The 22894-nt window shown below is 46.5% G+C and overlaps 1 protein-coding gene across 5 annotated transcripts in view; it reads right to left on the reverse strand.

Annotated features, from left to right (window-relative positions):
* Positions 1 to 5546: 5546 nt before the first annotated feature.
* Positions 5547 to 22894, reverse strand: part of LOC140425043 (tensin-3-like) — a 666087-nt gene continuing 648739 nt past the window's right edge. For 4 of the 5 annotated variants that reach the window (XM_072508834.1, XM_072508832.1, XM_072508835.1 and 1 more), the window contains 7 exons: positions 13902 to 14000; positions 13716 to 13793; positions 9767 to 9844; positions 9230 to 9398; positions 6986 to 7054; positions 6843 to 6869; positions 5547 to 6741 (listed from right to left, as the gene is read on the reverse strand). In XM_072508834.1, the coding sequence (XP_072364935.1) occupies positions 6600 to 6741; positions 6843 to 6869; positions 6986 to 7054; positions 9230 to 9398; positions 9767 to 9844; positions 13716 to 13793; positions 13902 to 14000 (662 nt within the window). In that variant the 3' untranslated portion in view covers positions 5547 to 6599. The remainder of the gene's footprint in view (positions 6742 to 6842; positions 6870 to 6985; positions 7055 to 9229; positions 9399 to 9766; positions 9845 to 13715; positions 13794 to 13901; positions 14001 to 22894) is intronic. The other variant, XM_072508833.1, reaches the window with a different exon arrangement.

Consider the following 22894-nt stretch of genomic DNA (forward strand, 5'->3'; position numbering starts at 1 on the left):
CTGAGACTCATTACAATCAATTTTACTTCCTCCCTCTCCTCTAACCCATACATGACCTTTTGCTGGCGCAACTCCTCGAAGTAGCAATGTGGGTCTGCGGTGGGCTGAATTGGAGTAATTTTACCGCAAGCTTCCCTTAACTGGGTTACCGAAAGTGGGGTGGTATAGGTGATTTCTGGACCTGCTTGGTCTCTAATCCTTCTCTCTGTGGTTATCGGATTCATGGGTGTCGTGGCAGCTGTGGGGGTTGGTGCGACCTGTGCAGCCGATGCCTTTCTTTTTGGGATGCGTGGCTGCTGCTTTTGACTTTCCGTTCCTTTAACATACATTTGCGCGCTTTCAGTTAACTCTTCCCAACTGCCATCTCTTCCTCATCTGCCTAATCTGTCCCGAAGGCACACATAAAACCATTCTGAACTGGAAGTAACGACTGGAACCTATCTATCTTCCGCTGGCATTTAACGTGGTCAACGGTGCTCTGTCTTTGCTCTTTAGTGGACTGGTGGAGCGCTCTTAAAGCTGCCTGTAAATCGGCGCATTTCTTTGTTAATTGGGTGACCTGGTGTTCAGTATCCTCTCTTACCAAGACTGCACGCTGTGTGTCTTGATAGGCCTTGTTGGGTTTGGAAGCTGCTAAGGTGTACTATGCAAGACTGGTGGGCGCGTTTAACATCGGCGATTTCCCTGTCTTTAGCGACTAACTTCTCCCGGAGTTCCTCAATAATGTTCTCATTTTCTTTACTGTTTCCCTCCTTCTCTACTGTCTGGAGAGTGTCCCGACGACCTCCTCGGTCCCTCACAACTGTGTCAAGCAGCACACTATTGCCATTGGCTTCCTGAACTTTGTTGCATTTTTTTAATATACCTTACATAAATCCTCCCACCAAGTTTGTCCTATCTTTCCTGGACCTGACTTGGTATTTACACAAAAATTCGACCGAAGGGGCCATCCTTTCCCCTTCAAATACTTTCTCAACACATCCTTCCATGTAGGACACTGCTCTGATTTGTCGGCTACTGTGACCTCGGGTTGCTGCTGTGGATTCATCATTCTATCATCTGCGCTGCCATCCCTTTTCTACTTAAAATTAGGAACAGAGGGGAATAAGGAGTCGATTGAACAATGGGTACGGCCTACGGCTATATTCCGGTTTACAATCCCTCTAGATTTGCATACAAGTCTAACGAGTTTACCTTACCCTTCCCTGTTAGTTACGTATGCGGTTAGTGCACACTTCCGAAATTCGGTTATTTGGTCGATATGAAACTTACTCTTGTGGTTCGTTCTCTTTCCCCAATTTAATCCAAAGTTGTGGGATCCCTCGGAGTAACAGAGTCACTTCTAATCGAGGTCCTGGCGGAGTCGCCAATAAATGTTGCCTTTTTACCCTTCATGTGAACCACAAGCTGTTTCTTATATTGACCAAATGACCACACAACCAGTATGTTAGCTCAAAAACACAGTTTATTAATAACACAAGACTTGTATCTCTATGCAATAATACACGCGGCTCCGTACGAAATTATACCTAACAACTAAGATGACCTTTACTTAACTTCAAGTGACCGGCACTGTGCGAGAAAAGGCCTTTATCCGGGTCCACATAGTCGGTTGGAAGTTTTCGGGTACGTCTCAGCTGGGCTCGTCTTTTAGGAATGGTCGCTGGTCGTTGAACTTGGTTGTTCGGCTACAGTTGGTCACGCACAGGCCAGTCAGAAAAGAGACAGATCTCTAGTGCGCAGGACTTTTTATCCTTCGTCTCTTTCGCGCCCTTTTGGGCAGTCCTTACTCCAGGTCCAATGGATCGATAGAATTTCGATCACCCTCATCGATCTTAGCCAATTAGGGGGCGGATACATCGATGGCTGGGCGGGTCCTAGGTATCATTTCCCCAGGCACGTAGGCCTTTCCAAATAAGGGGGGGGGGGGTGTCGGTTAGTCTGCTATTGTTGATGGTCCTTAATGCGAATGCTTTTGTCTTGGTGAAAATGGTAATTGAAGCAGTGGGAGCATTGGTCTGGTCCCCAATCTGCGATAATCACCAGTTTGCCCCGGGGAGGATAGACGGGGGGTTCCGAATTTGGCGGAGAGCAGGGATTGAGAGAATGGGGGACTTCTTTATAGAGGGGAGCTTTCAGAGCATGAGGGCTCTGGAGGAGAAGTTTGCATTGGCGGGGGGAAACCAAATTTAGATATCTGCAGGTGTGGGACTTTCTTAGTAGACAGGTACCAACCTTCCCACTCCTGCCGCTAAGGGGGATTCAGGATAGGGTGGTTTCTGGAGGATGGATAAGAGAGGGGAGCGTTTCTGACATTTATAAGGTGCTTATGGGATCAGAGGAGACGCAGACCGAGGAGCTGAAGCGAAAGTGGGAGGAGGAGCTGGGGGGAGAGATAGAGGAGGGCCTTTGGGCGGACACGTTGAGTAGAGTCAACGCGACGTGTGCCAGGCTCAGCCTGATTCAATTCAAGGTCGTGCACCGGGCTCACATGACAGTGTCCCGGATGAGCAGATTCTTTGGGGTGGAGGACAGGTGCACAAAATGTGCGTGAGGACCGGCGAACCAAGTCCACATGTTTTGGACATTTCCAAAGCTTAGGGGGTTTTGTCAGGGGTTTGCGGACGTCATGTCCAAGGTATTAAATACAAGGGTGGCATTGAGTCCAGAGGTGGCGATTTTCGGGGTGTCACAGGATCCGGGAATCCAGGAGGAGAAAGAGACAGACAGTCTGGCCTTTGCTTCCCTGGTAGCCCGGAGGCAGATATTACTAGCATGGAGGGTGTCAAAGGCCCCAAAGTTGGAGACCTGGCTAACGGACATAGCTGGCTTTGTCTGCCTGGAGAAAATTAAGTTTGCCATGAGACGGTCATTGTTAGGGTTCGCCTGGAGGTGGCAACCATTCATCAACTTCTTCGCAGAGAATTAATCATCAGCAGAAGGGGGGGGATGGGGGTAGGATAGCGGAGAGTAGGGGGTTAAGTAATGGTGGGACCTGTGGGGGAGGGAGGCGGTATTTGCACTATGTTCATATTTTTATGCACATTGTTTATATTGCTGCTGTTACAATGCCAAAAAAAACCTCAATAAAATGTTTATTAAAAAAAAAGGTAATTGATTCTTAATGGATGCAAGTTTCAGTCAAGTCTGGTTTCTTTGTACAATACACAGAGGCTGTGTACCCGTCTCTGTCCCAAATTGACCACAATTCCCATGGTCCTTTGGAGGTGGCTATTTTACATGGCTACACTGCCACTCTGAAAAGGAACCGTTTAGTCCCATTCTCAGCTTCCTATAGGGTACAATTTCAAAATTGCCGGGGACAACAAATAATTAACATAGAAGATAGTCACAGACTTCAGCTTGCCATTAAAACAACATTATACACATTCTATGCTGATTACTTGTTGCTAATATTTTCTGTTATCTCATTCCCGGTATATTCAATTCAAAATGCTCATTTTGATTCACCCTATCCTGTCACTGCAACCTCCTCGACTATTTGCCCATGTGCACTATGTGCTTTCCTGCCTCTGGCCTCTTTAGTCTTCCCCACCTTCAAAACTTCCTCCAAACCTTATTCTAACCATACCTTCAATCAACTTCTCTAATTATTCTTCTTCTGTTATTCCTCAATCCTATTTCACTTATGTGAAGTGTCCTGAAACATCTACTACCTTCCAGTCTATTGTTAGTCTCTTGAATGACTATGCAAAGTGCTCACAGAACCATGAGTGTTTGGCAAACCAAGGACATTGTGTGTGTATGTATGTATATTATGCTCAAAGAATGGTGCACAGGTTTTCTTGGGTTAGATTGCTTCTACTATCAAGCAGCATTTGCAAATACATGGGGCAGAAGCCACGGGAGAGAATTACATGTGGAGAGGTTAGGCTTGACTGGTTGAGTGACCATTTGCCATTGCATACTTTCTTTTGCAATTCTTATGCAATTCTACTTCCAGGCACCAACTGCAAGTATCAGCTGCAATAATGGCCATGAATTTACACCAACCACCCCACCCCACCCTTACCCAGGAGCTGCTGAAGGGCCTCCTCCCACTGCCACTGGTAGGATGTGCCCATGCCACATGAGGCCAGGCCTAGGAGCCTGCTCTGCACCTAATGTAGGGCCCTTCATCAAGATGATCACTGTCTATGTTTGTCTTCCCCATCACCCAAACCTTGCGCATTGGGGCTTATCTGCATGGCCCCAGCAACACCACCTCAATTTACTTTTGAGTCCAACATCCATCATGGCTCCTTCTTGTATTTGAATGTTGCCATCCCAGCTGGAACTGGAGAACCACTGGCCACCTAATTGGCTGGCAGTTCCCAAAGGTGGAAAGTCGCCTGAGATGGCGTGGGTAACCACAACCGTTAATGAATTAACAGCCTGAGAACCACTAAAATTGGTTGTGGCATTCCAGCTCTGCAGAGTTGGGTTTGCGTACCAATTTTCAATTGAGGTAGATGGGGCCTTATGCCGCCAGCCAAATAGGAAAGATGACATTGCCGGCCTGAAATTCCAATTCAGTTTGAAATTTAAATTCTTCTTCCCCAGAGATGTTAATCAGGGTAGGTTGAGCAAAAGATCATGGAAGTTCAATAGATCATGGAAATTTCACTTAAAAGCCGGCAGGAAAGGGTTGAACCTAATGTAACCTTTGTGAAAATTAACAAAAACATTTTGGCATTAAAATACTCTTGTGCTGAGGAAATCATTCATTAGATCTAGCAGGCATCCTACCTGCACTAACCTGCTCTCAAATGTAGTTTTGAATCCTTGTGACAAGCTCAACAACACAAATAGGACTCCCCTCTCAACGTAGGGTGTGCAGGTAGCAGAGCTTGGGTACTTTCTAAATATGGCCAGACATTCCACTGGATTTGCACTCTTGTGTGGAGTCAAACCCAAACAAAGGGAGGTTTCCTCCTTGAGAGATTACCAGAACACTCCAGGTCATGCCCCAACTCCAGACTTATACTGCTTAATGTTGCTGTGAAGTAGAAGTTGAAGTGTAAATTAACCTGATGATTGTGCTTATGCTACTATCAGCACCTTTTTTAGTCTTTAACATTACCATTAACACTCCGTCTTTTCCCATAGCATATGTGACAATATCCCTGAGCTCCCACCTATTATTCTTCGTCTGTTCCACACCTTCTTAAACTATATAAAATTCACCACATTTTTTCTTATCTTTAGCTCTGAAGAGTCATACAGACTTAATACTTTAACTGTTTCACTCTCCACAGATGCTGCCAGACCTGAGTTTCATCAGTATTTTTAGCTTTTATTACTTAAGATTATTTCACTGTTGACTGTGTGGGTTTTTATATTTCAAGGGCCAGAATAACACGGAAATTAAAAGACCACCTGAAGGGCCAAAATGTTTAGTTAAATTGCTGCAGGTATCAATAACACACGGATGAAGAAATAATCTGCATGGAATTCAAATCTTAACCATTGCTATAAACCATTCAATAATAAATCTTTTTTTTTGTGTGACTCACATTGTGAATAAGTGAACACAGAAACTAAAATTTATTGTATTTATTATAATTTTAATAGATTGTGTTTCAAAGGATGGAAAAGGACTATACAAAGAATTATAGCACATAATTCATTTACATAATGAGTACAAGTTTTTTTTTACAGAATGCTGAGAGGAATACTACAAAATATGGAATAGTCAAAGAGACAGTTATGAGTAAAATTATAATTTTGATAATACAGATTATTGGTCAAAGTGAAAACTCATACTTGTATTTTGGCATTTTCATAATTAGTTAACACTGGAAGCAACACATGGGTAGGATACAGTGGTTTAATAGGAGGGAAAGGGTGGAATTCATTCACTGAACTCACGTTTACACGGTAGCTCAAAGTGCTGGTTAAATGGTATGTCTTTGGCAAGAATTTCATACCCAACTGTATATAGTTGTGTAGATTGTAAAAAAATTGCAGTGATATAAAATTATTCTACGTAAACCTTAATATCTATCCTACTTGTACTAAAATGCCAGTGATTCTGGAATGATACACAAGGTGTTGCACACAATATAGCATGGCATGCACCTCCAAGAATGCCTAATAACACAAAATCGACAGCCAAAATGTGATTGAGCACATTAACCTAAATGTATTTGTTTCATTCAATCATCAGATCAGCTGCCATCTATTCAGGATATTGTGTCAAATAAATATAAATTATGAGTGTTTTTTTTCCTGATTGGTCTATTTTTCAAACTGCTTTATTTCATTGAGCTCAAGACAGTAAAAAAATAAAACTAAGCATTGACCCTTCACCTCAACAAATAAAACCAAATGATAACGAATAATCAATCACAGAAGCCAAATATCTTTTCTGACTGTCTGAACTAAGATCAGTTATTCCCTAAAGTTCACATCTCTGCTCCACTCTGAAAGAAATCAAACCTGCTCTTACCATCATTCAACATATACAAACCTTCAAAACATGACCTGTTATTGCTCCAACTTATTTTCGTTCTGCAGTTTATTTATTTTTTCTTATTTTGTTTGGAATAAAAAAGATAATTCTCCTCAAAGTGGGGTCCGGCAGCATCAGGACCTATTTACTTCTTCTGAGATCCGATCATGACCTTTGATACAAAGTTCACAATAGCACTGGCAGGCTGCTCAGGGTCGTGTTCAGCAAATAGGTGGCAGACATTATCGGTGGCACTTCCTTGCTTCCTTGCCACAAATCCAAAGATTCTATCAAAATAAAAGCATAGTGTTTGTGGTTTTTATACACAAGCGACACCGCGTTAACTTAAAAACCCCTTTGTAAAATTCTACAGATTTTAAATGCTTACTTTGCAGAGGTACTATCTTTTGTCCACCTTTAGAGGGGAGGGGAGGGGAGAAAAGAAAAGACCAATTAGAATCTCAAAACCCTCTTGCATGGTCCAAACACTTTATTGTATCAGAACATAGATTAAGACAACTCGAAACATACTTCCTTTCTTGTGGGTCCAAGGCACAAAAGATCACTGTGCTGACAGCATAATGTCGTCTGAAGAATAGCCTATTTAAAAAAAAAACAACTGTTAAAAAAGCAAGTGATCAGGACAGTGTTAATTATGCAACAGTGGGGATATTCTGCTAAAACTCTGCATATCTGCATGAAAGAAAGATAATGGGTTGATTTTGAAACATTTGAGATTTCTTTTCATCTTGATTTGTAACGGTTGAGCTAAATCTTCTACAATTGCGAGATTAATTGTTAATGTAAATGTTAATATTGAAAATAATAGATTGCGAGCTGAAGGTATTCAGGGATATGTTGCAATGTCGAGGATATGGAGCTTACTGGCAGATCGGTCACGTTCTTATTGAATGGCGGGACAGGTTTGAGGGGCTAGAGGGCCTACATCTCATTGTGTTGCCCTGGATTGGGAAAGAAAGAAAACACCGTATGTAGTGACTTATTCAAAAATGAACACTATGGATTTTGGATGTATAGGAATGTCCTTAGCTTTGATGTCCTTCGTGTTTGAAGGTCTTCCCCCAAAATTGAACATTACTTGGGCGTGCTGGGAACAAAACTGGGTGATATGTAGCGCTCATAGAAGAAGACATTAAGACAAGAAAGAAAACCTCAAAAACAAGGGAAGGAACCAGATTATATTGACTCCATTATTTATACATAATCCCTAATATTTCTGTTACTATAGGGAATAAAATGATTTGCTTTACAATCCACTCAGCTCAAACTATCCTTTCATTTCAAAAAGTGTTGCTAATAAGAAACTGTTGTTGCAGACTTCCTGCCAGAACAAGCTTACATCTTTTAAATTATATCAAAATTACATATCTAACATTAAAAGAAATCATTCCTTCTCATTACGCTCCGAAAATAATCACTTCTCTCAAGTTAGCCTGGGTTGCCTGAATGAAGCAAGAAGCAGGCTGGTATTGTACAACACTCAGGAGTGATACAGAGACCTAGCATCTATGAGGTGCAATTCTGCACCTTGGCTAACAGTGGGAGAAACAGATTAAAATGAGATACAACAGCAAGAGGTTTCCTGAGAGATGCTCCCCTTCCATTGCTCTAACTAAGCCACAAGTGTGGCAGTCAAGTTGCTTGTGTGTGGAACTCGGCATTTCATGGTACTTCCAGCAGCAAGTTGAAGCAGTTCCAAGGAAATTAACCAGCTACAATCTCCTTATCATTGTTTTTGGAGGTGAACATGAACAGGAGCCACTTGTTTCAGACTTATGGGCAGCACAGTAGCATAGTGGTTAGCACAGTTGCTTCGCAGCTCCAGTGTCCCAGGCTTGATTCCTGGCTTGGGTCACTGTCTGCGTGGAGTCTGCACGTTCTCCCCGTGTCTCCGTGGGTTTCCTCCGGGTGCTCCGGTTTCCTCCCACAGTCCAAAGATGTGCAGGTTAGGTGCATTGGCCATGCTAAATTGCCCTGAGTGTCCAAAAAAGTTAAGTGGGGTTACTGGGTTATGGCAATAGGGTGGGGGTGTGGGCTTAAGTAGTGTGCTCTTTCCAAGGGCCGGTGCAGACTCGATGGGCCGAATGGCCTCCTTCTGCACTGTAAATTTTAGGATTCTATGACTTTGTGGCTACCTTTCTACATCACTGGTAAGGTCAAAAATTTTAATCACTTACAACTTTGGAACTTCAAGAACTTTACACACAAATATTTATTTCCATAATATTGCCATGTGGTACATCCAACAGCACAAAATAAATTGAACACTTTTGAATTATTGTAATAAGATATTCTGCAAGGGTAGACTGAATGTTCTAAATAAAATAATGTTGTCAGGCTCATCCAAAGAGTAACCTCCAGACTCCCACTTTCTGTGAAAATTTCCTCTTAAAGGGTAATTGTGCCAAAGCTGCATCATACTTATTGATCTATTTCATTTAGGTCAAATATTTTTTCCTTTTCTTGTTTAATATTGGACAATTGTTTGTTTTGTACATTTCAATAAAACTATCGCCATTCTTTAACCCAGCCATTTAGTTAAAACACATCTTTTTGAATGCTATCACACTCTTGTTATGCACATTGCATGACTATTTCAATGCATTTTATAATGTTCCAAATGGTAATCCTCTCCATATTATTCATTGATGTAAACCTTGTGGGCTCAGAGGAAAATGTTCGGTGAGGTTTTATTTTGCTCTTCCTGCCCAGGTTAAAGTATCTTGTCCAGGTTAAAGTACAGGATAAACTTACTTTCTTTGATTGTCAGTCAGAGTAATGCCTTGGGCAGATACTTTAAAATGTACAACAGTGGAGGCTGGAGATGGAGCTTGCGCGAATGTTTCGTATGTTGCTTTCTGGATTGCTTGATGGCCAGTCAGAGACTCCATGTCCACAGAGTTTAAATACCACACATTACATGCTGAAAACAAAAGCATACAGGAAAACTTTTCAAATCACACTTCTCCCACAATACTTCATGTCACACAGCCCATTTTGTAAATAATCAAATTTCCTAATTTTCACAAATATTAATGAGCGTATAATAAGTATTTGAATGTTTGCGAATACAGTGTTACAACCAGCGACAATACAGAAGCTTATTAGCAGTGACAAGCAGCAGATGCATAGAGTATTAACATTTATCAACATGACTAAAATACACATCTAACAAAACTGGTAAATGGTTTTAAGGAGTTGAGTTGTTCTTTTTCATTGCATGTTATCGAACAATGGTAAATAAATCAGCAACAGTAGTGATTTCTCACAGCAGCACTACATTATGCTTACCTGCCCCTTGCTTCAATAATTCTGCTGCAGAGTTTGTAGCAGCCTGTGCTAAAGTGTCTATTCCATCTTCTAAAGGATCTATGAAAAAAAAATGTAAAAACACATTCAACTATCCAATTCTGATTTCCTACTTCTGTAAGCCAACAATAAATTGGCTGAGGTTTATTATAAAATAAAGCTAAATATAGGCCCGTCGATCCCACAGATCCAGGAGGTGAGTATTTTGGTGAAACAACTGTCATTAATAATCAGACGAAAAACAAACATGAATTAAGTGTATAAAAATTAAGGGTGAATAAGTTGTGTCCTAAAAATCTTTTTTGGACTGTAAAATAAGTCTTCCAAAATGGAGCGTTATTTAAACTTCTGGTATACAATGCCAATCAGAGGAAATAATCACATGTGGCTATGAGAAAATATTCAGGCCAGTGGATAGCATAGACATCTCATTATTACCATTTCATCACCAGAGGAAAGCTACTGGACCATCAAATTTAGAAATTACTAAAAATAAACTGTAACTTTGAGCATCACCAGAAATAGTCTCACCCGTTTGGCTATTATTGCACTTCAACACCATATGAAGGAGACAACAACAAACCTACTTTGATTTTGACCTCTTTGTAGGCATAGCAATTTACAGTATCATGCAATATTTTTATTATTATATAGTGAGTTAAATCATTATAGAGGTACAGCTCGAGTTTAAAATTTGGGAAATGTGCTTTTAAGCAATGCAAGACATTGGAGAGTTAACACAAATTAGTACATTTATAACTATTGACACTTTCCAGAGTTTGAAAATCTTTCCCATGTGTGTTTCATAGCCCAGGGCCAAAATTCTCCACTGCTCGCCACTGGTAGCAGGGTTCCCGATGCAGAAGAGAATTGGGTGTCTGGGGTAAAAAAACAGAATTGATGCCCTATTCTCTGCGCCCTTGAGATTCTCCAGTCCTCTGGGCTGGGAATCACATGGGTGCAGGTTACTACTGATATTGCCCAGCTTGGCCCTGATGTGATGGACCTCGCATGGGCCAAGGGGGTAATGCCTTAAGGAAATTGCCCCCAAAGTCCATCCGAGGACCACCCTCTCCCACCCCATGATGTCAGATCTACCCACCACCTGACACCCCCAAAGCCTCCCCCCACCCCCCCCCACCCCCAGTTAAGTACATACGTGCATTCCAATTACCCCTCTTCATGCTTGAGTGCTTTTCAAGTGCTCAGCTGGAAATTGACAGCACTTAACTATCTTTGAAGTGGTTGATGTTTGTAAACATTGTGGTCAAAACACTTCAGAATTACTGAACCATGAAAAGATGAATGAAGCAAGGCTCACAGCTGTGTGGAAGATGTCAATCACAGCCCACCAACAGAAATGAATGAATGGCTAGCAGCTCAAGGATCTGAGGCGTTTAAATAGATCACTGCTTTCTCTTTCCAGGAATTGACACGTGGTGCTTCCTTTGCAGAGCCAGCAGATGTATGCCCAGGTTTGCGTTACAACTGCAATTACTTTCCATTTCCACTCCTCTCTAGTTTCCAGACAGGGGTCTTTTTTTCAGGGGGAGCTACCTGACAGGGTTCTCTTTACTGGGGGAGCTATCTGACAGGGTTCTCATTTCTGAGGGGCTTTCTGACAGGGGTCTAATTTCTGGGGAGTCTGTGGGAGACTCCCTATTTAGGGGGCCCCTGGGGGGGGTCTCCCTATTTAGGGGGTTTCAATGGGGGTCCCCCGATTTAAAAGTCTCTGTGGGCATCCCCTATATTTAGGCGGCCTCTGTGTGGGGTGGCGGGTCCCCTATTTAGGGGTTCTCTGTAGTGAGTCCTCTACTTAGGGGGTCTCTGGGGTGGGTCCCTCTATTTAAGGGGTCTCTGGGGGTGGATCCCCTATATTTATGGGGCCTCTGTGTGGGGAGGGGTCCCCTATTTAGGGGAACTCTGAGGCTGGGACTCCTTTATTTAGCGGGCCTCCCCTATTTAGGGGGTCTCTGGGGTGGGTCCCCCTATGTAGGGCGTTTCTGAGGGCAGGGAGTTCGTGTCACTCCTTGACTTGGGGAGACGCAGAAAATCCGGGGGGTAGGGGTGCTGATGTGCGATGCGGGGGCATTAGGAGTGGAGTGCTGATTTGCGTTGTGGGGGGAGGGGGTGGCCAATGGTAGGACCTCCCTATGGGGCCGCCCGCTCAAGATGGTGGCTCGATAGCGGGATTGTTTCGGGAACCCCTCCCAATCCTTGCGATGCATCAATTTGCAAGGCTAAGGATTGGCATTGCTTCTTGATTTGCACAAAATCAGGAACTATTCAACTCTGGTGGGGGAACATAGGGCTGGATTCTCCGATTCTGCGGCTATCTCCGCAGGATCCGTCTGGTCTTAGATTAAAAAGTTGTCGGCACGCCCGCACCGATGCTCCGCCCAATGGGGGGGGGCTAGCAGCCGCACTACTTAAAGCCGATACGTATGCAGAATGGCTAGATCCGTGGCTCCGCATGCGCACTGCAACATGGCACCGGCCGCACGCAGATCTGGCCTGCCAAAAAATGCCCCCCTGTAACTCACCTCACCATCCCCAGACCACCCCCACCAGTTTCCCAGCTCCCGCCAAAGATCACCTACCAGCAGAACGGCTCCCCCCTCCACAATGGCGGCACTGGACACAGTCAACTGCCGCCATGCGAGGTCCCCGAAAAGTGAGAGGACATGACCGACGCCGTCGGGGACTTGGCACATCGTATGCCGTTTTTGAGGGGGCGGAGCATCAGAAAAACGGCACTGCCCGATTCTGGCGTAAAAATGGATTCTCCGGCCGATCGCCAAACACTATTTCGGCGTTGCCGATCGGCTGGACAATCTCGCTCATAGTCTCCCGAACAGAGAATGTCACCCTGGAGTCAAAATTGGATAAATTTGAATTAAGAGCACAACAAAGCATCAAGACCTGTATACATGTGCACAAAAAACTCAAGGAAGATTTTTTGGCTTCTAGCTGTAGAAAAAGATATTAGTTAAACTCTTCACAAGTTGGCAACTAAACTGTTACTCAACACATAAAGCCCAAATTTGTTGCTACAGATTGTAATTTCTCATAGAACTTCTCAGCCAGGTGCTTCCCTAACTTATGGATTTGTAAAACATTTCCTGACTTGTGGGTGTGTAGGAAGCCAAATCTAAAATAATTATCCACCTCTGACAGCCAATTTGTAAGACTTAGGTCAGTCATTTCAACCCTCAAAACTTAAACATCACTTATTGAAAAAACACTTCACAATTTTCTTTTGTTTTATTTTCTTACTGCACCACACCCGAACAAGTGTGGCAGGCCTCCATAAACTTCCACAACTGGTACGGGGATTGAACCTCTTGTCATTATTCTGCACTCGATTCATCGAGTTAACTGAGCTAACTGACCCCCCCCAAGCCGCCAGGTTTACATAAAGAGCCATTAAAACTTTCCAATGGCTGCCATTGCATGCCAGTGTTTTAATCTTGGGACTTATTTTTTTAGTTTCTTTTACTCTTGGTCAATTGTACCAATGGGCTCATAACTTCTGAGGCTCTCTGGAGATGTTCAGCATTTTTGTTCATCTATTACGACATTCCCCTTTAACTTGTCATTTAGTTTTAAGTGTCACAATATGCAATTTTCACTTTTACCACCTGTGTACTCCCTGCATCTGTGCAGATCCATATTTCTACTTGTGTACTTGTGTCTGTTTATAACTTGTCAATTGTCATTCAGGCCTAATGCACGTTATTAAGGGAAAATTTGGGCAATTATGTTAAGTAACACTCAGAGTGATACAAGACGTATTTCATAACAAAACCAAAAAAATAGCTGACGTATTCCATGCCATATACATTTTAAATCTAATTACAATTGTATTAATTGCAGAGTATTTATTTGCATAGTTTTTCAGCCGGGTTCTTCTCCCATTTTATATATTTACCTTTGTCAGGGATGAGTAATTTGCAAGGCAATGCCAGTGGCGTGATGGAATGTTGATAAACCAAAGCAGTCAGACTCCCTGATTAGAAACACAGTAATGTATATTAGAAACAAATTCAGCTTCGAAACATCTGGATCATCTTAGCTGTATATACTTTACTTCTAAAGAGTAAACATAAAAGCATACCAAAGTATGGTTCATTGGGGCAACCCTTTAATCGGACTCCTTTCTGGGTACATTCAATCAGGAAATGTCTGACCAGCTCATTCGAGAAGTCTCCCACTGCTGCCAAATAAAGGAATAGAGGTTTACACATCAGAAAATCACTGCAGCACAGATTGAGGCCAATCGTCCCACTGTGTCTGTGGTGGCTCTCTGAATAAGCATTCACCTTGTGCTTTTCCCCTGCCTTCGCCCCACAGACCTGCACGTGCTTCCTTCACAAATAATAATCCAATTCACTCTCAAATGCCTCGAGTGAACTTGTCTCCAGCAAACCATTAGGCAGCGCATTCCAGATCTGAACCACTTAGTGTGTGAAACAGTTTCTTTCCCCCTGCTTCTTTTCCAATTAACCTTAATTCTGTTCCCTCTCGTTCTTGATCCTTCAATCTATGGGACAGTTTCTCCCTCTCTGCTCTATTAAGGCCCCTCATGATTTTAAATACATCTATAAACAGTCCTAGATTCTCCAATCTATCCACATTAATGGAGTTCCTCATTGTAAATCTTTTCTGCACTCTCTCTAATGTTTTCACATCTTTCAAAAAGTGTACCCATAACTGGGTGCAATATTTCAGTTGAGGCCGAACCAGTATTGTTTAACATAACATAAGTTACTTGCCTTTGTACTCTGGGTACTGTATGTTTCATTAACCACACTTTCAACCTATCCTGCCACGTTCAATGACTTATGTACCGTGTACACCCAGGTCCCTCTGCTTCCACATCCCCTTTAAATTGCAATTGTTATTTTATATTGTTCTTCCCACCAAAATGAATAACCTCACACTTCTCTGCATTGAACCTCATCTGCCACTTGTCCGTCCATTTCACCAGCTTGTGTGTGTCCTTTTGAAGTTCTACACTATCTTAATCAGTTTTCAATGCTCCGTAACATCCACAGTTTTTGGAATTACGTCTTGCACACCAAGGTCAATGGCATTAATATGTATCAGTACATACACACATACATATATGTGTTATATAACATGCACATTGATTAGTAGATTGTGCTGATAGATGGCCAATCAAATTCTGATGTGGAAAATGCAAAGTCTTGCATTTTGAGAGGAATAATTAATGAGAAGGCATATACACTTTTTAAAATTACTCTTTAAAGAAGCAGAGAGTTTTAGTGGTTCAGATACACCAAACGTTAAACTGGAAGGACAAGTTATAAAATAAAAAGCATAGAGATCCTAGGTTTTTTAAATAAAAGTATAGAAGCAAAGCAGTAATAGTCATCAATGAATAAGTTATTGATTAGGTGACAATTTCTGATGCCTTACTTTGGGAGGAATGCTTGGCCACACGGAATGTGCAGATGAGGTTTGCTAGATTTTTGAGCACCTTTTATTTTCTCCCCCCCATAGAATCCCTACAGTACAGAAGGAGGCCATTAGGCTCATCGAGTCTCCACCAAACCACCGAAAGAACACTAATAATAATCTTTATTAGTTTCACAAGTAGGCTTACATGAAGACTGCAATGAAGTAAATGTGAAGGTCTCCTAGTTCTCACACTCTGGCGCCTGTTCGAGTACACTGAGGGAGGATTCAGAATGTCTAATTCACCCAACAAGTATGTCTTTTGGGACTTAAGGGAGGAAACCGGAACACCCTGCCTACGCCCAATCCACCGCGCTATCCCCGCAACTCCACGGATTGATTATGGCCAATCCGCCTAACCTGCACATCTTTGGACATGAAGGAGCAATTTAGCATGGCCAACCCACCTTTGGACTGTGGGAAGAAATCAGAGCAACCAGAGAAAACCTACAGAGGCACGGGGAGAACATGCAAACGCCACATAGACAATCAACCACCGCCAAAATCGAAGCCGGGTCGCTGGCTCTGTGAGGCAGCAGTGCTAACCACTGTGCCACGTGCTGCCCTTATGATGGAATAAACTACAGCTCTCTTCATTAGGCCCAAGATATGTAAGGATTTTGTCACAACATAGGACTGATTATTGAACAGATTTCAAAGAAGCTATCATGGATCTCACTTCCATTCTTTTCCCTTTTGACCACCCCGTACCGTCAGCTTCAAAACTGACCTTGCTACAGCTTTGAATGATGCCCACTCTAACTAGTATCCTATTCATCTCTGTCCTCTTCCAACTACCTGTTGCACACCATCTTCTTTCATTGTCTCCTCTCATTTGTCCATCGCTATGGGATGGTCTTTGCATTGTTCCATTCCTACCTAAGCAAATGCAATCATCCCATATTCAACAATGACCAATATTTTCTTCTGTACAATGTCGCTTCTGCAGTCTTAAAAGGGTCTGTCTTGTTCTATATACTGCACTTTGATGGCATCTTTCAAGACGTATGCCAATACCTAACTCTTCCCTGTCACCATTGTCATTGGACTTTTGAGTGTTCTAACCTGCCAGGATGATTGTTTGACATAAGTCATGGATAAACCACAACTAAGGTTCACTCTTCAGAAGTCTTTGACCCTGGTAAAGACTCAATATTCTTGATGCCGATTGAAATACCACTTCACACCGACCCAGGCTATTCTCTTAGGCTAAACCAAGCTATTTTTGTTTTATTGCAAGATTTATTTCTGAGCTAATCTTTAAATCCCTCCTTCAAACTCTGCAAATTCTCCACATCTGCCCCATCAATGCTTCCCTCACTGTCTCCCATTGCTTCTCTTCATCAATTCCAATCTGTCAAAAACTCTTGATGTTTGGGTTATGCCTCTAATTGCTCCATCATACCCATTCAGCAGATTCAAAACATTAGAATCTCATTCTTTGTTTTTAAAATCCATTTATTGCCTTGCCACACCCTATCTCTACAATCCTTAACTCCTTGATCCCTCTGAAGTTTCCATTCCTGTGATTCTCACCTACTATTAAGTACCATGCTCTCTTCACCTCACCATTAGTATTAAATTCTTTAATCACATCAGTCTTGGTCCCTTGAACTTTCTCCCTTGCCACTCTAACTCCCTCGGTCTGATTTGTGGACCCATTTCTAATTACCCTCTTCAGGTCTCAACATTATGACTGGCAGAGAGGGCTGACACTGTACTGGACGTAACGAGGAACAAATGGGAGGAAGACCCAGGGCTCGAAATAGGGTGGGGACTCTGGAGTGAAGCACTGCATAGGGTCAACTCCACCACTATGTGTGCAAGACTCAACCTAACGCAATTAAAGATAGAGCCCACTTAACAAAACCCGAATGAGTAGGTTCTTCCCGGAGGTGGAGGACAGATGCGAACGGTGCCAAGGGGGCCTGGCCAACCACGCCCACATGTTCTGATCTTGCCCCAGACTTGCTAGGTACTGGACAGCCTTCTTTGAGGCAATGTCCAAAGTGGTAGGGGTGAGGGTGGTGCCGTGCCCAAAAGTGGCAGTCTTCAGGGTATCAGACCAGCCAGATCACTTCATGGGGAGGAGGGCGAACGCCCTTGCCTTTGCCTACCTGATCGCCCGCCATAGAATCCTGTTCAGCTGGCGGTCAGCTGCACCACCCAAAGCTGCAGACTGCTGTCCGACCTATCAGAATCTCTCCAAATGGAGAAAATCAAATTCGCCATCCGAGAGTCGGACGATGGCTTCCACAGAACGTGGGAGCCATTCACCCAACTGTTCCAGGACCTGTTTGTGGCCAATGAACAGGCTGATGAATAACCAAGCAGCCAAGAGCCAGGGGAAAGAAGCCAAAACATGAGAAAAGAAAAGGAAGAAAGGAACCACCCGGGGGGGGGGGGACGAGGGTTCACAAACTGGAAGGAGAGCACAGGAAAATGACAACGACCATGACAAGCACAGCAGCAGACAGTAAGAAAGTACAGGAGGAAGAAATGACGAATGGCCGAAGCAGAGGCAAACGCACAAACAACAACTACAACAGTGAAAACCGACCGTGAGAAGCAAGCAACATCATCAGGGGCGCCACCCAGGCGCCCCCCACCCAGATCCATTTTCGTATTACCGGTGTTATATGTACTCTCTTTGTGTTGGGAAAAAAATATATATATATGTAAAAATGGAAGAACACACAAGACTTGTATAAAAATATACTGTAAATGTCTCTCCGACTTCCGGTTGCGGCGCTAAGTCGCACATTCGGCAGCTCCTGCTAAAAACGGACTTTTGGGCTCTTTTTAGGGCCCACAACGGAATCTTTTCGACGTTTCCCGGAGTGGGAAGGAGATTGCAATAGTTCCCCGACAGTGTATGGGTTGGACCAGGAGCGGGGCGACTAAAAAAGTGGTGGTGAATCCAAAGGTGCGAGGGAAGAGCAGCAAAATGGCGGCTGGCGGGGACCAGGCAGCGTGGATGCAGTGGGCGCAGGAGCAGCAGGAGGTTATCCAATGCTGCTTCAGGGAGATTAAAGCGGACCTGCTGGAGCTGATGAAGGCTTCTATCGACAAGCTGCTGGAGACCCAGACGGGCCAGGGGGCGGCGATCCGCGAGGTCAGACAAAAGGTCTCCGACAACGAGGACGAGATCTTAGGCCTTGCGGTAAAGGAGCACGAGGCGCTCCACAAGAAATGGCAGGGACGGTTCGAGGAGATGGAGAATCGGTCGAGGCGGAAGAATTTGCGGATTCTGGGCCTCCCGGAGGGGCTGGAGGGGTCGGACGTGGGGGCCTATGTGGTCACCATGTTGAACTCGCTGATGGAAGCGGGGTCCTTCCAGGGGCCCCTGGAGCTGGAAGGGGCCCATAGAGTGCTGGCGAGGAGGCCCAAGGCGAACGAGCCGCTGCGGGCGGTGCTGGTGCGGTTTCATCGGTTCACTAATCGGGAGTGCGTGCTCAGGTGGGCCAAGAAAGAGAGGAGCAGCAGCTGGGAGAATGCGGAAGTTCGAATATACCAGGACTGGAGTGCGGATATGGTGAAGAGGAGGGCCGAGTACAATCGGGCGAAGGCGGTGCTGCACAGAAAGGGGGTGAAGTTTGGCATGCTGCAGTCGGCGTGACTGTGGGTCACCTACAAGGACCGGCACCATTATTTTGAGTCTCCAGAGGAGACGTGGGCCTTTGTCCAGGCCGAGAAACTGGACACAAACCGAGGGTCAGGATGGGTGGTCGGGGATTGCTGTTGGCGTGTTGCACTTTGAGGGGGGGGTTCTTTGCTCTTATTTCGGTTTGGTTCGATGAGGGTGGTTAGGGTGGGTTGGGCACTGGTTTGGTTGGGTCTGTCGGGTGGGCTCTTGGAGAGGGGCAAGTAAATGGAGTAGGGGTGGATGGCCGGTAGGGGGATGGGGCACCGCGGAGGAGGGGGAGGCCCGAGTCGGGGGTGAGGGGACTGGGCCGGTAAAAGGAGCTGCGTCAGAGGTGGCGGGGCCGGGCAGATGGAAAGCGCTGGCTTTTTCCCGCGCTGAAGGCTGGAGGGGGCGGGGCCGGGGTGGGGAAGCGAGGGTTGTTTCCTGCGCATGGGATGGAAGGGGGAGGCGGAGAGCCTGTGGATGGGTAATGGAGGAGGAGGGTATGTCCCACAATGGGAGGAGTCGAAGGAGAGGCGGGAGTAGCCGGAGTTAGCAGGAGTCAGCTGACTTGCGGGAGTGCAATGGGGGGAGTAAAGCAGCTAGGAGGGATCCTAGCTGGGGGGGCTGGGTGGGGTGGCACCGGGTTGCTGCTGCTATGGTCAAGGGGGAGATGGAGAGCGTAGAGGGGATTGGGACGGGGGTCTGCTGCCGCGGGGAACGGGCCGGGCGTGGGGTGCAGACTGGCCAAGGAGGGGTTATGGCTAGTCGGCGGGGGAGGGTAGCACCCCGATCCGGCTGATAACCTGGAACGTAAGGGGACTGAACGGGCCGGTCAAGCGGGCCCGGGTGTTCGCGCACCTGAAGGCGGATGTGGTCATGCTCCAGGAGACACACCTGAAGATGGCAGACCAGGTAAGATTGAGGAAGGGGTGAGTAGGTCAGGTGTTTCACTCAGGGTTGGATGCCAAAAATCAGCGGGTGGCGATCTTGGTGGGAAAGAGGGTGTCGTTCGAGGCGTCGAGCATTGTGACAGACAATGGCGGCAGGTACGTAATGGTAAGTGGTAAGCTGCAGGGAGAGAGGGTGGTGCTGGTTAATGTGTATGCCCCGAACTCGGACGATGCGGGTTTTATGCGGCGCATGTTGGGTCAGATCCCGGACCTGGAAGTGGGGGGCCTGATAATGGGGGGGTACTTTAACACGGTGTTGGATCCGGCACTGGATCGCTCCAGGTCTAGGATGGGTAGGAAGCCGGCGGCGGCTAAGGTGCTGAGGGGGTTTATGGACCAGATGGGAGGGGTGGACCCTTGGAGATTTGCAAGGCCGGGGACGAGGGAATTTTTATTCTTCTCGCATGTTCATAAGACTTATTCCCGGATCGACTTTATTATGAGTAGGGCGCTGATAGCAAGAGTAGAGGATACCGAGTACTCGGCGATAGCCATTTCGGATCACGCCCCGCATTGGGTAGACATAGAGCTGGGGGAGGAGAGGGACCAGCATCCGTTGTGGCACTTGCAGGTTGGGCTGTTGGCGGACGAGGAGGTGAGTGAGCGGGTCCGAGGGAGCATAGAGAGATATCTGGAGGCCAACGATAACGGGGAGGTCCGAGTGGGGATGGTATGGGAGGAGCTGAAGGCGGTGGTTAGGGGAGAGCTGATCTCCATTAGGGCCCACAAGGAGAGGAGAGAGCAGAGGGAGAGGGAGAAGCTGGTGGGGGAGATGGTGAGGGTAGACAGGAGGTATGCGGAGGTGCCAGAGGAGGGACTGTTGAGGAAGAGGTGTAGCCTCCAGGCCGAATTCGACCTGTTGACCACCAGGAAGGCGGAGGTGCAGTGGAGGAAGGCCCAGGGGGTGATTTATGAGTATGGGGAAACGGCAAGTCGGATGCTGGCGCATCAGCTTCGGAAGCGGGCTAGGGAGATTGGCGGAGTTAAGGATAGGGGAGGGAGTGTGGTAAGGAGTGGGGTTGACATCAATGGGGTCTTCAGGGACTTTTATGAGGAACTGTATCGGTCCGAGCCCCCACGGGAGGAGGGAGCGATGGGCCGCTTTCTGGACCAAGTGAGGTTTCCGAAGGTGGAGGAGGGACTGGTAGCGGGATTGGGGGCCCCGATTGGGCTGGAGGAGCTGGCCAAAGGGATAGGGAGCATGCAGGCGGGGAAGGCACTGGAGCCGGATGGTTTCCCGGTCGAATTCTACAAGAAATATGTGGACCTGTTGGGCCCGTTGTTAGTTAGGCAGGGTTCAATGAGGCGGGGGGGGGGGGGGGGGGGGGCTTTGCCCCCGACAATGTCCCAGGCACTGATTTCCTTGATCCTGAAGCGGGACAAGGATCCCCTGCAATGTGGGTCATACAGGCCGATTTTGTTGTTAAATGTAGATGCCAAGGTGCTGGCGAAGGTCTTGCCACGAGAATTGAGGATTGGGTGCCGAAGGTGATCCACAAAGACCAGGCGGGATTCGTGAAGGGGAGGCAGTTGAACGCGAATGTGAGGAGGTTCCTGAACGTTATTATGATGCCGGCGAGGGAGGGGGAGATAGTGGTGGTGATGGACGCTGAGAAGGCCTTCGATAGGGTAGAGTGGGGTTATTTGTGGGAGGTGCTGAAGAGGTTTGGGTTTGGAGAAGGGTTTGTCAGGTGGGTTAGGTTGTTGTACGAGGTCCCGATGGCAAGTGTGGCCACGAACAAGAGGAGGTCTGAGTACTTTTGGTTGCATCGAGGGACGAGGCAGGGTGTCCCCTGTCCCCCTTGCTCTTCGCACTGGCGACTGAACCCCTGGCTATGGCACTGAGGGAGTCGAGGAACTGGAGGGGGTTGGTGCGGAAGAGCATAGGGTGTCGCTCTATGCGGACGACTTGCTGCTATATGTGGCGGACCCGGTGGGGGGAATGCCGGAGGTAATGAGGATCCTCAGGGCGTTCGGGTATTCTCAGGGTACAAGCACAACATGGGGAAGAGCGAGTTGTTTGTGGTTCACCCAGGGGACCAGGAGAGGGGGACTGGCGAGCTCCCACTAAAAAGGGCGGAGAGGAGCTTCAGGTATTTGGGGGTCCAGCTGACCAGGAGCTGGGGGGCCCTGCATAGACTTAATTTCACAAGGCTAGTGGAGCAAATGGAGGAGGAGTTCAAGAGGTGGGACGCGTTGCCGCTGTCCCTGGCAGGTAGAGTGCAGTCAGTTAAGATGACGGTGCTCCCAAGGTTTCTGTTCCTGTTCCTCCCCATGTTTATACCAAAGGCCTTCTTTAGGCGGGTCAACAGGAGCATAACGGGGGTTGTGTGGGTGCGAGGGACTCCGAGGGCGAGAAGGGTGTTCCAGGAGCGGAGTAGGGATGAGGGGGGGGGGGGGGGGTGCCCAATCTCTGTGGGTACTACTGGGCCGCCAATGCGGCGATGGTGCGCAAGTGGGTGATGGAGGGGGAGGGGGCTGCATGGAAGAGGCTGGAGACGGCGTCTTGTGAGGGTACGAGTCTGGAGGCGCTGGCAACGGCACCACTGCCGCTCCCTCCAATTAGGTATACCACGAGCCCGGTAGTGGTGGCTACCCTCAAAATCTGGGGGCAGTGGAGGCGGCACAGGGGGGAAGTTGGGGCCTCGGTGTGGACCCCAATACGGGGGAACCACCGGTTTGTCCCAGGGAGAATAGATGGAGGGTTTTCGGGGTGACACAGGGCAGGGATAAGAAGGTTGGGGGACCTGTTTGTGGACAGGAAGTTCGCGAGCCTGGGTGAGCTAGAGGAGAAGTATGGGCTCCCCCCCGGGGAACACCTTCAGATATTTACAGGTAAGGGCGTTTGCCAGGTGGCAAGTGGTGGAATTCCCACGGCTGCCGCCACGCACAGTACAGGACAGGGTGCTCTCGGGGGGGGTGGGTTGGAGTGGGGAAGATCTCGGAAACTTACCAGGTGATGCAGGAGGAGGAGGAGGCCTCGGTGGTGGAGTTGAAAGGTAAGTGGGAGGAGGAATTGGGAGAGGAGATCGAAGAGGAGACGTGGGCAGA

The sequence above is a fragment of the Scyliorhinus torazame genome, chromosome 6, assembly GCF_047496885.1.
Source record: "Scyliorhinus torazame isolate Kashiwa2021f chromosome 6, sScyTor2.1, whole genome shotgun sequence".
NCBI classification, from domain to species: domain Eukaryota; kingdom Metazoa; phylum Chordata; class Chondrichthyes; order Carcharhiniformes; family Scyliorhinidae; genus Scyliorhinus; species Scyliorhinus torazame.